We start from the raw sequence: 15,423 nt of genomic DNA on the forward strand, positions 1-15,423 counted from the left end.
AATATTAAATTATGCACTCTTGTCGTTACAGGGAGAAGTCTAAGACTCAGTGTGTTGGAGCCTGAACACTCAGACACAGTGATTTAAACGACTGTGTGCAGCTCTCAATTTGTGCCCTACACACAGCTCATATGTCAGTCACTAATTGTGGCCCCGGCTGACAGAGGGACCCTCAGTTATTGATACACGGTGTTCCCTGGCTCTAGCAAAGATTTAACATTAGGCATGACTGTTGATGCCATTACTTGGCATTGAAGCCCTGCGCTGCATCATGGCAGCCATAGACTATCATGTGCTCCTTAATGCAATACATTCTTGACAATCCACAGTTTATTGAATAATCCCTGTTGGTGTTTTGTGTATACCCGTGACAGCTCTGCTATTTCAGCCTCGATTTTGCAAATTATGGGGCTATTTACTAAAATGAGACTTGTCAGGAATTCAAAGTGACTTTCAAATTTAAGGCCAAAGCAGCTGAACTGGCAGCATAGCTAACTAGGAGATTTACCAGTGCAGCTATACTGGCCTTACATTTGAAATCCCGATAAACCCCCACCCCCGCAGTCCGCAGTTTAATGAATAACCATGATAGTTGGAAACATACTACAACTAAACCTACACTAAAACCTCCCAAACCAGCGTTATAACAAAATAAAATGGAAGTGTATCGTGTCTAACTAAACAGCTGCAAGCCTGCACGGTCACAGCAGCCCTACACTTTAATCCACAGTGTACTTTGCACATTTCAACACTCCACACAGTTCTCTGTACTAGTATGACGTCACCAGACTTTTCATTTATTTATTTATTTTTTTGGCCAGGGCGCGTCGCTCAGACGTAACTTCCGGAAGGCCAGCTGTCGCTAGATCTAGGGTGCTTAACATCGGGCGGAATGGTGACCAGCCGCAGCACCGAGACCGAGTCGGGGGAGTCCCAGTCCTACCGGTGAGAGAGAGAGAGAGAGAGTGCAGGGTTAATGAGCGGGAAGTTACGATATACTGTGAGAGTATTGTGTGGATAGGAGCGAGGGCTGAAGGTGACAGCTGTAGGGGGAGTGGCTGTCATGGCTGGCTGTGTGTTGGCTGATAGAGATACACTGCAGATAGTCTGTGACATGTCCTGTCTCGTTATATCTCTATGTAGCAGTGATCTCTTATTACACATTACATTATACGTGGCATTTATCTACCTGTTTGGTGATGGTACCCCATAATATCATTACACATTTCTATGCACTCACCTTCTTCTTCTACTTCCCTTTTTTCTAAATGTATTTATTAAACATAGCCTGCTTGGTAGCTAGGTTGTTCCCATTAAATTATTTTCTGATGTGTATTATGTATTTATTTCTCATGTCATATGTAATTAGTATGTTTTGAAATGAAAATGGATCACTAATCAGGAGGGAGTGGTGATTAAGACACTGTGTGCACCATGAGCACTACAGCGCCGCTATGTAGTGGTTAAGATGCCAGGCATGCCCTGTCATCCTCTTAGTGTAAGTAGTCAATTTATAGCCGCTTTCAGAGTACAATTTATGGTAGTTAACTTGATGTGGATTTGTATGTATCCTCATAATGTAAGACCGTTGGTAACAGAACACTAGGCAGCAAAACCAGAACATCTTGATATGGTGTTTTTGGTGCATAGATGCTGTCCCCTTTTTTTCAGGCAGTGTTGTTAATTGCGGTTTCCAGAGAAACAGCAGTGTTTACATTGGAACACAATTTCTACTTTAGGTACTGTCTGACTGATAACCATTAGAGGCACTTGCTTATTGAAGATTTTTGATTTTCAAAGGCCTTAGCGTTTGTTGTCATGATACACTGCAACATGATGCTAAATGTGTCCAATCTGTTTGGCTTACTGCTTCTATATGAGAAGCATCAGGTTGGCGCACTCTGGGATGTGTCATATATTCCTAGTTCTTCTCATATTTGATGGCAATGGAGGCAGATTAATAAAGACCTCAGTTGAGGTCAAAATGTTGCTGTTTCTCCAATGATTCTACTTCCTATTCAGCCTTGAGTACCTGGACCATCTTGTGTTTTGTGTCTATTGGCAGCAGAATGACTATAGCACGGGGACTGTACTGTGGCTTGACCAAATGTATGTTTTGCAGCCTTTTTTTAATTTTATTTTATTATAACAAAGTGGATCATGAGTGTAAATTTATTAAAGGCTATATTTTATAAAATATGCACCACCTGGTTTACAGTTTTTGTAGCAATCTTCGTGGCTCAGGCCCTCTCTTGGGAGGAGAGCCTTCATGCTTATACATCTAGTGTTACCAAATCTGTATACCTAGCACTATGCTTCCCTTTGTGCTCTTTCCCCCCAACGTCTTACTTACCTGATTTCAGTACCAATCTCCCTCAGCACTGATTTCAGTACCAATCTCCCTCAGCACTGGTTCAGCACCCTGCCTCCTCCAATGTCAACAGACGTGCAAGCGCGGTGAGCGCATAAGGCCTTTAGCATAGTAAAGCTGAAGTGCTTAACTATGGGAAATTGACTGATTCTGAAAGTCCTCATGTAGAAGGTGAGGACGTCCAGCGCCAGTTAGGCGACTAAAAGTCCCCTAACAAGCAGGAAGTGCCTCTAGTGACTGTCTTAGTCCTCCTGTAAGGTAATCATTACAGTTTTGCTAAAACTTCAATTATTTCCATTGCAGGACTTAGAAATACTATGGTGCCAGGAATACAAAGCTGTATTTCTGGCACTAAAGTTCCCTCTATCTACCTCCTCCCTCGCGTTAAAAACTCTTTACTTACCTGATCCCAGCGCCGATGTCTTTCGGCACTGGGTCGCTGTTCCATCTCCTCCAGCATCCCTCGAACAGAAGTGTAGGGAGATATTAAGAGTTAAATTGTGCTGGATTTAACACTCTGGGGTTAAACTCAGATGGTAAGTTGATGCCAAGGACCACTTGGCACCGTAACAACTTAATTCTGATTAAGTTGTTATGGTGCCCGCCCCAGAGTGTTCCTTTAACCCCTTAAGGACACACGACATGTGTGACATGTCATGATTCCCTTTTATTCCAGAAGTTTGGTCCTTAAGGGGTTAATCTCTTGAAGAAAAGGATAAAAATATGAGTAAAAGCAGGGAATATTTTATGCCTATTAAGAATTAGCATTACATCTGCATGCTCCTAAATTATTCCACAGGAAGATCTTGAACTCTTGAGATCTGAGAAGAGAGTACAGCTTTGCTTGTTAAAGGCAATATAGATAAGCTGATAATATCTCAGGAATAATGCAAACAAGGTACTTTATTGAACATGTTTTATGTATCATGCAGTAGATCACCACTGGAATGTAATTTTAAGTAAGCTATTAAACATGTTGTTAGCATGTGTATATCAAAGGCCAGGTACAGCATTTAGGAACTTGTTGGTTAGCCATGTTCTAGAAAGATAATGTTATCAGCAAAACCACTACAAGCACAGTGTAAAATGATAGCTTTTTCAAATTGAGGCCTGAACAGCTGCCTAGAAATGAGATCTTTGCAAAGAAACAATTTCTAAATTCAAAGACAAGATTGAATTGCTAAACTGTATAGGTAAATACACCAAGATGTCTATTTAGAAAAATAACAATAATAATAATAAATATATATATATATATATATATAAGGCATATGCCTGAAATTGTGGGAGGGATTTAGGCCTATTTAAACCCAGCATTCCCCTCACTCACCTGTCTGCGACGATTTCGGAAATTCACCTCATTTCCGTTTTCACAGACCTCCGACGTCAGTCTCCCGCGACGCTCGTACACTGCCCGCCGGTTTCGTGAGTATTTTTCACACGCTCGGAAGCCTTTCGTTGATCGCGTACAAACAGTAAGTCTATTCGAATAATCCCCCTGTTACGCATACGTCCCGTTCGCATTATCATTCATACAACATCAAATGCTCTGTTTAGCTTCCCGCTCACGTTTTCCTTCTCTCCGGCTAGCTGTTACAACCGCTATCCATACTGTCCTCGGGCAGGGCTTTGTAAGGGGGTATATGGTTTTACTTACCAGCTCTGCTGACCCATGGTACTTCCTGCCAGTTTAACCCCGTCGGCAGCCCTGATTCTCCGAGACTGAGCTGGAACTAAACCGCTCCTTACCCTGGATGAACTCCGTCTATGTCACTAGTTTTCTCCTCTCGCTCTCTCTCCATCTCTTTTTGTGGCATTTTTCTGCTCTCGGTTGCATTGTTGAATGAGCGCGGATTGTGGTGCACCATCTCATCTCTACAGGGGAGACTCCTCGTTTCTCACAGCCACAGCTGTTTGTTGCGTCTCTTTGATGAGAACCGATGACCGTCTCGCTAGCAGGGGGTCCTTCCTGTACCTGGCCATGCCTGTTCGTGGATAAGAGGCTTTTCAGAGTACAATGTCTCGCCCCTCAACCATGCGCTGCCGGCCTCGGCAACCCCAGTCATTGGGTTTCGATCCGACATTTGGTCGTTACGGAGTTAATTAAGGAGAGGTAGGCTTGCTGGGGGGAAATCTAAACGACCATTCGCATTCGCATGAGCACTCGGTCGATTGGGCTCTCCACGTGTACTTTGGTCCACGCTAACCGGCTGTGTAGTTTGTTTTATTTATATTCACTTTATGCTATCTCGAACACTACTAATTTCTACTCACACCAAATGCAATCTACAACTCCCTTTACTCTCAACCATTACGGATAGGGTTTATGGGGGCTATAGTTTATCACTGTTTGGAGGGATAATGTTACGGAAAGCAGTCGTACGGGGTTTATCAACTAAGTAGTGAGTTCTAGTGATGTGACAAGCTGTTTGCTCAATTCGAAGTACAGTAGCGCAGACAGGTAGGCTAAGGGGGTGAATATTTGAAGTAGGCATTTCCCCCTTTATCTTGCACGTGGATTATCAGCGGGTGGTGAACTGACCCTTCGTAATATGTGACTCCATTAACCTCTGTCTCCTAAACACTTCATTATTAGCTCGCTGTCATAATGGTTGTGTTTTAAACTTTCCCTATCTCCTGTGCATGTCTGTTTTGCATCTTATTCAAATGTATCTATACCACCGGCATTGTTTTACGTGTCTATGGACCGCAGCCGTTAATTTTCAGGGAGTAGGGGAGCCGTCACTTAGCACTCCCGCTGTACCTCCAGCACGCTGGCGGTATACAGAGCACAGCTGTGGGTGGTTTTACGCTCGGGTTGGTTTAGAATGCATGCCCCATGATTGTATGTTACAGCTTCTATAGCTTTAAAAAAAAAAAAATAAAATAAATAAATAAAAAAATAAAAAATAAAAAAAAAAAAAAAAAATTAGTTTTTTGCATGTCTATTCATCCTACGTTTCAAATCAGGGCCACGATTTGGGCACCCCGAGCCCCGAGGGCTCTACTTTACCATCATGAACGCATTCCAGTTTATACGTCCCGACCGTCTGGACCCCAGTTTCAGTCAAGCTGTACGATCCTCACTCGTTACCACCCACGTTTCGTTCAAGGTTATGTCCTCTCTCACTAACTACCCTTCCGTCTTAGTTAGCAACTGCTGGCTGTTAGGTTCCTAGGTGTCCACTAGTTGTTCTTCCCCCTGGCTTCTTCGCCATAGGTTAGTGGTCCCGCGAGGCCAACACCCATCCTCATACTCGGAGGTACTATGCCCCTCGGGCCAAATCATAGTTAGTCGCCTCGCATTGTGGCATAGAGAGGGCCTCATCCGTCACTCCCATTCTATCTTATGTTTAACTGTCACCGAGAGGCCGACACCCCGCCACCTCATTCAGTGGCCACGCTGCCCCCTCACGCCAACGCATAGATAGAGCCTCTCAAGCCGCTTGGCAACTAGCAGGGCCTCACCTGTCACCAACCTAGTGTAATCGTTTCGCCGCATCGCGGCACTAGCTAGTCAGCCAGCACGCACGCACTCACGCTCGCGCTCCTAGTAAGCTGGGGGGGGGGCGGCACACCCCAGACCCGTCCAGCATAGTCACTATGTTTTCGATCCCTTAACCGCTTCAGGTATCCTGGCGCTTTATTTCCCGCCTTAGATTCGATCGTGCATTACATACTCCTACTTTGAGGCAAAACGGTGTTTAAGAACTATCGTACTCGGCTACTCCGGTGCTTTCTATACGTTAGCTCTTGCGGGCAATGGGTCTGCTAGCCGCTTAGCGCTAGCTGTTCGAGGATACCTGTGTATATATGGTTGTATATATTTATAGATACATTTATATGTTCCCCCAACCTGTCGCTCGCTGGCGATCCTTAGGTACCACGTACACTACGTACCCAGTCCAAGCTTGGAGACTCCAAGACCAGCGGTTCCTCCAACAACATGTTTCGGGCATTTCTTGCTTATATTCAGTCGAATTGGTGCGTTGGGTCTCACGTTGCCCTCCGCATTGCACGTCGTACAGATTTGGCCTCGTATCGGACCATCGTCGGGTCCGCCAGGCGCTGACGTGACGTACAGTAACTGCTTCCGGACTCATGTATCACGGATATACCGTTTGTTTCTTCACAACGTTTTGGCGGCACTTTTGCACACCGTATTCTCAATTACCGTTTCTCGACTCATACTATCACTCAGTTTTCACGTCGGCGTCGCTTATACGGGCTATGCAGGACAAGCTTTAGCGATCTGATCGAACGGGTGAACGGAATTCCCACCTGTTTCATATCGAACACCGAAGCATCACTCCGCCTCCATTTTTGGCCAAACCAATATTATTCGAATCCTTATCTGCTAATTAGGGACTTGTCTGCACGCCCGACATTCACGGGGTCCTCCATGCGCAGTCAATTCATTCGTCACGCATTTGTCGTCGTTTACGCTTCCCTTGATGTAAGCTTAAGTAGCTCATCGGGAGTTACTTTCGGTCATACTGGATGTTCAGATTCAAGGCGTAACACCTCATGCATCCTGTAGTTCAATCCTTTACGTTCTCGTGCCTACCAAGTAACCGCTATAGGGTACTTGCTATACGAGCACATATCGTCTTCATTTAGTCAAAGCTTCTTTTCTGGTTCCTCTCTCGTACAAACGTTTCCCTACGGTGGGTCACGGCTTGGCATTCTGTTCCTTGTTTTACATCACGGCAGTCTCGCCAGGCGCGGTTACAGTCCTTCTTCGCTATGGTTTAATGCAGGTATTCGCACGTGTACGATCAGGTTACGCTTTTCCACCCTGCCGCGCATAGATGGTACAAGTCCACATGGCCCAAATCGTAGGTAGGGCTTCTCTCAAACACAGGGCTACTAGCACGGCCTCAACTCTTACGGGATAATCCTTATCCTCACCTACCGGTACCCATTAGCTAGCAGCTCTTCTACACGAGTAAGCTCAATGGGCTTCCGAGTTTTGCATAATTTAAACTTATTACGTTTCCTCCCCCTCACAGCATACTACAAGAACTAGCTCCAGGTATAGCATTATCTTTAATAAACGCTAACCCTGACGTCTCAAGTCCCCTGCGGTATCCTCCGCTTTCGCCACTTCCGAAGCCCTGAAGTCGGACCTTGCTTAAGCATAATGGTTGAGATAAAAGTACACGCGGTCCAGATTTCCTCCGCAGGTCAAAAAAGGTATCAATCATGCCTGAAGTTAGAGGCTATGCAGGTAAGGCTTGTCTACTAATACTAAGCCAACACACTCTGCGGCTTACGATATGCGTAAGTATTGTACGTGGTGCAAGTTACTAAATGCGTTCCGATTATTATGGTTGCTCGTACAATTTTTTGCCACATCTCTCAAACAGTTCATGCTATACATTCGCTCCTTGTTTGTTAGTCTTGGCCTCAATCCGAATTCCTTCTCGGGACATACTTTCCGCATCAGGGCCGCCACAGCAGCCTCAAGTCGTCCAGTTCCAACTCATCTTGTCGAGAAGATGGGTCGCTGGAAGTCCTCGGCATACTACCGATACATTCCAAATCCAGAAGAATCAGGCTCGCTTTCTATAATACGTCTAAGTAATTTATTATGTTTAATAATGTCTCACACTTTTTGGCCCTCTTTTGCAGGCCTAACCTCACGTCGGTTTCGGCACACCTCAACCGACTCTCATATATTAAATTACACACAGTTTAGTGTGCGCCCCTTCCATAATCCCGTACACAAATAGAAGGCATATGCCTGAAATTGTGGGAGGGATTTAGGCCTATTTAAACCCAGCATTCCCCTCACTCACCTGTCTGCGACGATTTCGGAAATTCCCTCCCACCACACCCTCTTCATTTATCATTATACCTGGGTGGGCCCTCTTTTGCAGGCCTAACCTCACGTCGGTTTCGGCACACCTCAACCGACTCTCATATATTAAATTACACACAGTTTAGTGTGCGCCCCTTCCATAATCCCGTACACAAATATATATATATATATATACACACACACATATTTGACGGAGAATTTGAGAATAATTTGACCGCTGTTAAACTTGGATACCCAACATATCAAATGTACTTTTCTTCCAATTGTAATAGGCAAAACTATTAAAATAAACATTGCTCTTGTCCTCCAAGTATAAACAGGCCTTGCTATTGCAATGTTTTGGCTGTTGCTGCACGTAGGATATACAACTTGGGAATACACGACAGGGACAGGAAACTGAAAGTTGTGTACTTCATGGTTAGATGGACGAGTAGTTTCTGTACCTGCAATACGAATGAGTCAATATCTGCGCAATGGGATAGAAGACAGGGAGCAGAAACCCATGCGTGGGAAGTGCAGATTAAAATGCGGCTTTTTATCCTTTGGAACATTTGCTATTAGATTTTTATTTTTATTTTTTCTTACAGGTGATTATTTCTTGTCTATGCAGCTACTTTCTGTGTTTATACTAAATCATAATCTAAATTTGGAGCCTATAGTGCAGTAATAAATAATACTTTTGCTTGGCTCTGAAGAGCACAATTTAATTATTTGCCATTCATAAAGCGGAAACTTAGGCCGATTTATTTTGCTAAATATTTCACTTAGCAGTTCTTGTCAGATCTGAATTTACAAAGACCAATGTTTTGTATTTTGAAAACTCTTGCAGAGAAAAAGTAATAATATTTTACCTGCTGAGATGCTGATAGCAGATTATATTTTCTAAAACCTTGAATAACCCAATGAAACCTAAATACTTTCCTCAGACAGCACAGCTGCAATAAACTCGTTCTTCATCTATTTTTTTTTTTTTATATATATATTCACATAAGCCTACATTTAATGTTTTTTGTTACCAGCTAGATTAGGCCCTTCATTTGCTTCTTTTGTGTACCAGCTGAGGGAAAAAAATATTTAAATACGCACTGTAGGCAACCAGACCACTTCATCTTGTTGAAGTGGTCAGAGAAACTGCAATGGACGTCCTTGCGCCTTGCATGAGGATGTCTAACATCTTCAAACTCCCCATAGAAAAGCATTGATTCACTGCATTCCTATGTGCAAACTCGAATGCATGCAACGCTACAAAGAGGTAAGTGATAAAAGGACATTTAATCCTTTTATATAGTGGGGGCAGACCTAAATTAATAGGGACAGGGACACTTTAGCATTAGCAATACAGTTTTGTATTCCTAACTCTTTAGTGTTCCTTTTCATTCATTCATTTCTACATTATTCAGAAAGCTAGTATTAATCATAGGCTGTTTGCAAACCATGATGCTAAGGTAGACTGAGAAACATGACATCACTGCAAAAGGGGCAGTTTACACAACATAATCATTAAGTTGTGTAATGTGCTGTGGTTCAGTCTCTCAGTATAATTTTTAGGAACCCTAGCACTCTCAGCCAGTGCCATACTGGTTGGATGGAAGTTATGTTTGTAATAGGTCTTATCAATGTGGCTTCGGTGCCAGTAAGAGAATGTTGAGGTTGTTATGGTTCCATGAGTGCCATTGTGTTTCCCCCCATTGTAAGGAGTAAAACTGTTTTTTTTTTTTTAAATGTTTTGATTTATTTTTTTCTTGGCGTCTGCCAGTCGCTGCTTCCCAGCACCGCTTACAACTCTGTGAGAGTCAAGAGCTCTCTTCTCTAAGCGAAGTCGAGCTGTTTGATCAGCTTACACTCTCAGCCAATACACTAGCCTTTATCTCAGGAGAGCCAACAAAAGCAGGAGCTTCTGGTTCTCACTGAGCTGTTGAAGAGGCAGGGAGCGGCACAGTCAGACTGTAGGTTAAAAGTCTAACTGTAAAACAGTTTGACTCCTTACAATGGTATGGTAGCAATTCACCTAATGCAACATAACTAGGATGTTACATTACCGTCTCCAGTGGCGACAGGGCCTCTTCCTCAGCAGTCCCCTCCCCCCCCAAGGATATCAACACTGTAGATTATTGTACAGCGCTACAGAATCTGATGGCGCTATATAAATAAATAAATAAATAATAATAATAATGATGATGATCTCCGGACCATTGAATGGTACTCATAGAAAACATTGGAAGGCAGCAAGCATATTCAGCGATTGCTAATCTGTCATATTTCCACCTGGTTTGAGCAAGCACACTCTTGGTTTTCTGATAAAAGTGCAGATTTATGGCACTTTTGTAAAATAAGAAATGGATAACGCACAGTTAAAAGAACATTCCATGCGCAGTAACTGCAGCAGCAAACTGTACTGGTTAAGGTGCCAAGAGTGCTTTGACACCTCCTTCCCCATAGTAAGTAGTCAGTCAGATTTAGAATAGTTTAACTTCTTACCTGAGGTTCGATGGGTGCCACTCTCTGCTTACAAGCTTCCGTTAGTTCTCCTTAGCTAAGCTCAGCAATGCAGGGCTAGCTGATTGGTTGAGAGTGTCAACTGCACTGCCTGAATTATTTCAGACATGGATGGATTAAAAAATAGATTGACTACTTTTATTTGGGGGCAGGCCCGAAGTGGCCATCGGACCAGCAGGGCAGGTCACAGGATCTTTCCTGCCGGTCCATGCAGGGCCCGTGCTATCAGAGCGCCGGCCCGGCAGTATGCTTGCAAATGTCCGGTGGGCCACGATGGCCATGGGCCATGGCCAACAGGGGAGTTTACAGGATATCCCCTGCCGGTCCATGCAGGGCCCCCGCTATCCAAGTGCTGGCCTGTAAAAGCTCAGTGGGCCGCGATGGCCATGGGCCAAGGCCGGTAAGGGAAGTCACAGGATCTCCCCTGCCGGTCCATGCAGGGCCCGCGCTATCAGAGCGTCGGCCATGCAAAGATCTCCCTCAGAGGCCCACTTGCACAGACATGGGCAGGGAGAGGAGGACCCAATCTCGCAAGACTGAAATCTAGCCCCACAGGCTAGAGTTAACTCACCACTAGCACCACCAGGGATGGCAGCACGCCCCCCTCCCAGGCTAAAGGTAAGAAGGGAGAGGGGGATATAATGCCTCACGCACACATTTCACCCCTCACACACACACACACACACACACACACAGAACCCCCCCCCCCCCAACATACTGCGCCACACACAATACTGCATCCCCATTACACACACTCTCTACAGCCCCTAGCCACACATGCATTACATTACACCACAAACACAACACATCTAAAACCAACCTTATTACACAATACCACATCACAATCAGTCATTCTACACACATGCAATCCCACAAGCAGGCTCCAAACACATGCACAATACCCCTGGCCGTTTTGTCTCCTGGTATCCCATTTATAGAGACACCAGAGACAAGTTGCAAGGAAACACAGCACAACCATGTTATTAAATTTGCTTGCATTGTGCAGAACAAATGCAGGGCCTTTTTCTCATGATAGAGCTCTTCAGCAGAGCTCTGCGCATGGTCTGCCCTGGAAGAGCATTGAACCAACACGCTCACTTTGAGAGAGGGCATGCTTGTCATTAGTGATGACAAAACACACCCTCTCTGCCCCGCCCCTTTCTTAGTGGGCCGCTGTGATAAAAATAATAATAATAATATGCCCGGGCCAAATCTTTTTCCCAGTTTGACCCTGTTTGGGGGGGGGGGGGGGGGCACTCTGCAGGCTGATGTTAGTTCTTTGGTGTGTAAATTGAAGTCTGTGATGCTTGAGAATGGTGGTTAGAACTGAAGCCATGTTTATTGTAGGTGCATTCACAAGTTGAGAATGGTTAAAAAGCAATGCTATATTTCCGATTATTATTTTGTTGTGAAAATAATGACTGTCTGCATTTTGTTTTGAGTGTGTCACCAAATCTAGGTTGTCAAGTGAAACCATTCTTCTATCAGCTTAGAACATTGGCAACAAAGCATGCAGCTCATCTGTGTCTCTTTTAGTACATAGGTGTGGTTTGTGCCATTAACCCTGTCCTGAGATTACAGGTTAGTGAATAAATGAAAAAGGAGCAGCCACTTGAAATTATAATAAACTACAAACTCATAGTTTAGCAGAAATGTCCAATACAAATAAAATAAAAAGGGAGATAATTCATTAAAATCACTAATACTCACTTTACTAGCAAGGTATCAGTTTTTCTGCCTCAGGAGAGCTTTTGGTAAGGAAATAAACCAAAAATAGTGATCCCTCATTTAACTTTCAGTATACATTGCAAACGTGTGTTATCTGTGAAGTGCTCTATGACAACTAATCAAAGAAGGTGCACACACACATTTTTAACATATTTATTTTTAACCAGCAAACTAAATTAAAGCAAGAAAAGTTTAAAAAGTATGTAACAAACATTTATTAACTTCCTATGAACGTGCTGATTAGCTGTCTCTGACACGCCTCTAAGTTAGGGAGGTTTCTTCATCCTCCCTTGATTATTTGGGCAGTTGCTAGGCTAGCGAGAATACCAACCAGGTAGAATGCCAGTGTGTCAATCACCTTAGATAGAACAAGTGAAAGGGGCTTGCAGTGCATGCCGAAGAGCAACTGGCACAGTGCCATAACCAATGTGAAGTGTCACATTCAGAAGAAAGCAGAGATGCTAAAAGGCAGAATTAATTACTTTATAAGGTGGACACAAAAAGCCTATAAATGTTACAAGTCTGCATCACTGAAGTAGCTTTACAATGTAGCACAATGAATACAACAAAGTATACATTTCCTCTGCAAAAGGACATGTAGATGTTCTAGCACAGCGGTTCCCTCAGAGGAATGCAAAAAAAAAAATGGTAATGGCAGTTTTACTTCCGGTGCAGTTGCACCGCACAGATTGGGAACTGCAGGATGAAGTGGCCCATCGGGTGGCTCATGTACTTAGTTGCTAATGTATGTGTGGCAGTGTTTGTATCTGTGCATCTGCATATGTCAGATAAATCACATGATCTTCCCTTCAGACTAGTCTGTTGTCTCCTAGGTAATTTTAATTCCTGTTTTTGCTTTCTCTAGTCACTGGTCGATTAAATGACCAGGTAGACCTTAGTTAATTATCCTCTCACCAGAAATATATTAGTAGGAAAAAAGGGACAATCGAGCCTGGCACCTTAACAATATGGTTGTTGTATACATGAGCAGCTGGCAACTTTTGCAACGAGTCCTCCCCACCAGTGTTTATTTTGTCAACGAACAATATTAGTCAGATTTTAGTCAACTAACATTTTTGAGATTTAGTAGATAAAAACTAGACTAAAATTAGAACAATTCAGATGACTAAAAGGCGACTAAAATGGCATTTTATTCAAGAGACTATGACTAAAACAAAATTGATATTTGGTGCCAAAATTAACACTGTACAGAGGGGCTGTGGAAGAGGCAAAAAGTGACAGACCAGGGCTTGGGAGAGAGACACCTGGAGGGGCTGCGGGGGACACAAAGACACAGAGGGGCTGTGGAAGGGGCATAAGAGACAGAGGCTTTAACTCAACCCATTATATTTTAGTCGTGTCGACTAAAATCTACTGGAGATTAGTAGACTAAAACTTAAATGGCTTTTTAGTCAAAAAACTGACTAAAACTAAATAGAAATTTACTGCCAAAATTAACACTACTCACAACAGGAAGTAGCTAAAACATTTCATGCCAAGCATGAGTTTATGGAATATGTATTTCAAAACAGGAATGATTGTATGTATGAATCAGTGGGTATATCTTCTTGGGGAGTCCGTTTGTAATCGATTGCAGAATTGTTAATCATTCCTTTACATTCCTGATGTTTCTGTGCCACACCTATCCAATAAGTAGACCTCACTACCTCCTAATTTACTTTCCCAGCAGTGGAGGTTTAATCTGAGTATTGTAGTATGAAGTGGCAGTGTGGAGATGCTTCTGGCACACGCTGGTTGAGATGTCACAGTTCGGAACACGAGCCCCAATGGAAACATGCTGATTGGAGCATCCTTCAGTTTGAAGAACTTTGTTGGAAAATTATCTCGAATTTTAGGAAAATACAAAACAACATAGTGTAAACTGTACAATGACATGAAGTGGTAAATAAATATTTAACAGCTATCTGGACAAGCACTGGCAACAGCATGTATGCTTGTCCAGATAGCTGAGGCAGTGTGTGGAGCATCAGTGGGATCGTTAGCCAGTATTGGCACCTGTGAACCCGATATACAGAGCCTGTTACGGCTCTGGAGAATGTGAGTGGGAGTTCAATTGTCATTGTACAGTTTACACTATGTTGTTTTGTATTTTCCTAAAATTCTAGATAATTTTCCAACAAAGTTCATCAAATGGTAATACTATCTGATTTATTAAAGTTACATTGGGGAGGTGTATACACTGGTATTCATGTGATTTGTTGTTGATGTTCGGTGTAAAAGGGAAGCACTAGTATACCAATCACAATACCCGCACAATAGTTGTCACGCACTGAATTATAATTCATAATATTTGTGAAGCGCCTACACTCTATCCTTCTTTTACTGTATCCTTCAGTTTGGCTTTGATTGTTAAGCCTGCAGGCATCCCTCTGGTTGTTAAAATTAAACTAACCCTTACACTCACATGCCAATCTGCATGTAAATCTAAATTATTTTTAGTTCATACTTGTGGGGTTTGTAATCTTAATACCAAAGTGAAGCAAATTGAATTTCAAACAACAAAAGTTGGGCTAGTATAGGTAAGTTGGAAACATTCTCCAATTTATATGTTGGTCACTGCAACTTTTGAAATTGGTGAATACAAATAATTTTAAATGTTTAAAAAAAAAATGCATTTGTGTATAATTCTTGTTCTATACAAAAGCAAACTGAAGAGATATAAATGTATTCCTTCTGGTAAATTACTGTTACAAATATACTGATCAGCAGAAACATTTAGTTGGTTTCCACGGTGATCGGATCACAAATTGGACTTTGATCGTTATGGTCCATTTATCTAATTTCTTAAAGGTTAGGTTGTCAAGATATGACACAAGTAGGAACAGTGAGTGGCTGGGTTTTTAAATGTTTGGTGTTTTGTCTGTGGTGCATTTCTAATAAACATTTACATTTGGGCTCTTTTTTTTTTTATAGAAAATTTTCTTCAACAGTAATAATCTTCTTAGTTTTGCTATTCACATTTGTACATTTTACAATGAGTCTT

The 15,423-nt window shown here is 42.8% G+C and overlaps 1 protein-coding gene across 1 annotated transcript in view; it reads left to right on the forward strand.

Annotated features, from left to right (window-relative positions):
- The first annotated feature begins 833 nt into the window (after nucleotides 1–833).
- Nucleotides 834–15,423, forward strand: part of R3HDM4 (R3H domain containing 4) — a 57,480-nt gene continuing 42,890 nt past the window's right edge. The window contains exon 1 of the mRNA XM_063455568.1: nucleotides 834–945. Within this exon, the coding sequence (XP_063311638.1) occupies nucleotides 893–945 (53 nt within the window). The 5' untranslated portion in view covers nucleotides 834–892. The remainder of the gene's footprint in view (nucleotides 946–15,423) is intronic.

Source organism: Pelobates fuscus, chromosome 5 (genome assembly GCF_036172605.1).
Source record: "Pelobates fuscus isolate aPelFus1 chromosome 5, aPelFus1.pri, whole genome shotgun sequence".
In the NCBI taxonomy this organism is placed as follows: Eukaryota; Metazoa; Chordata; class Amphibia; order Anura; family Pelobatidae; genus Pelobates; species Pelobates fuscus.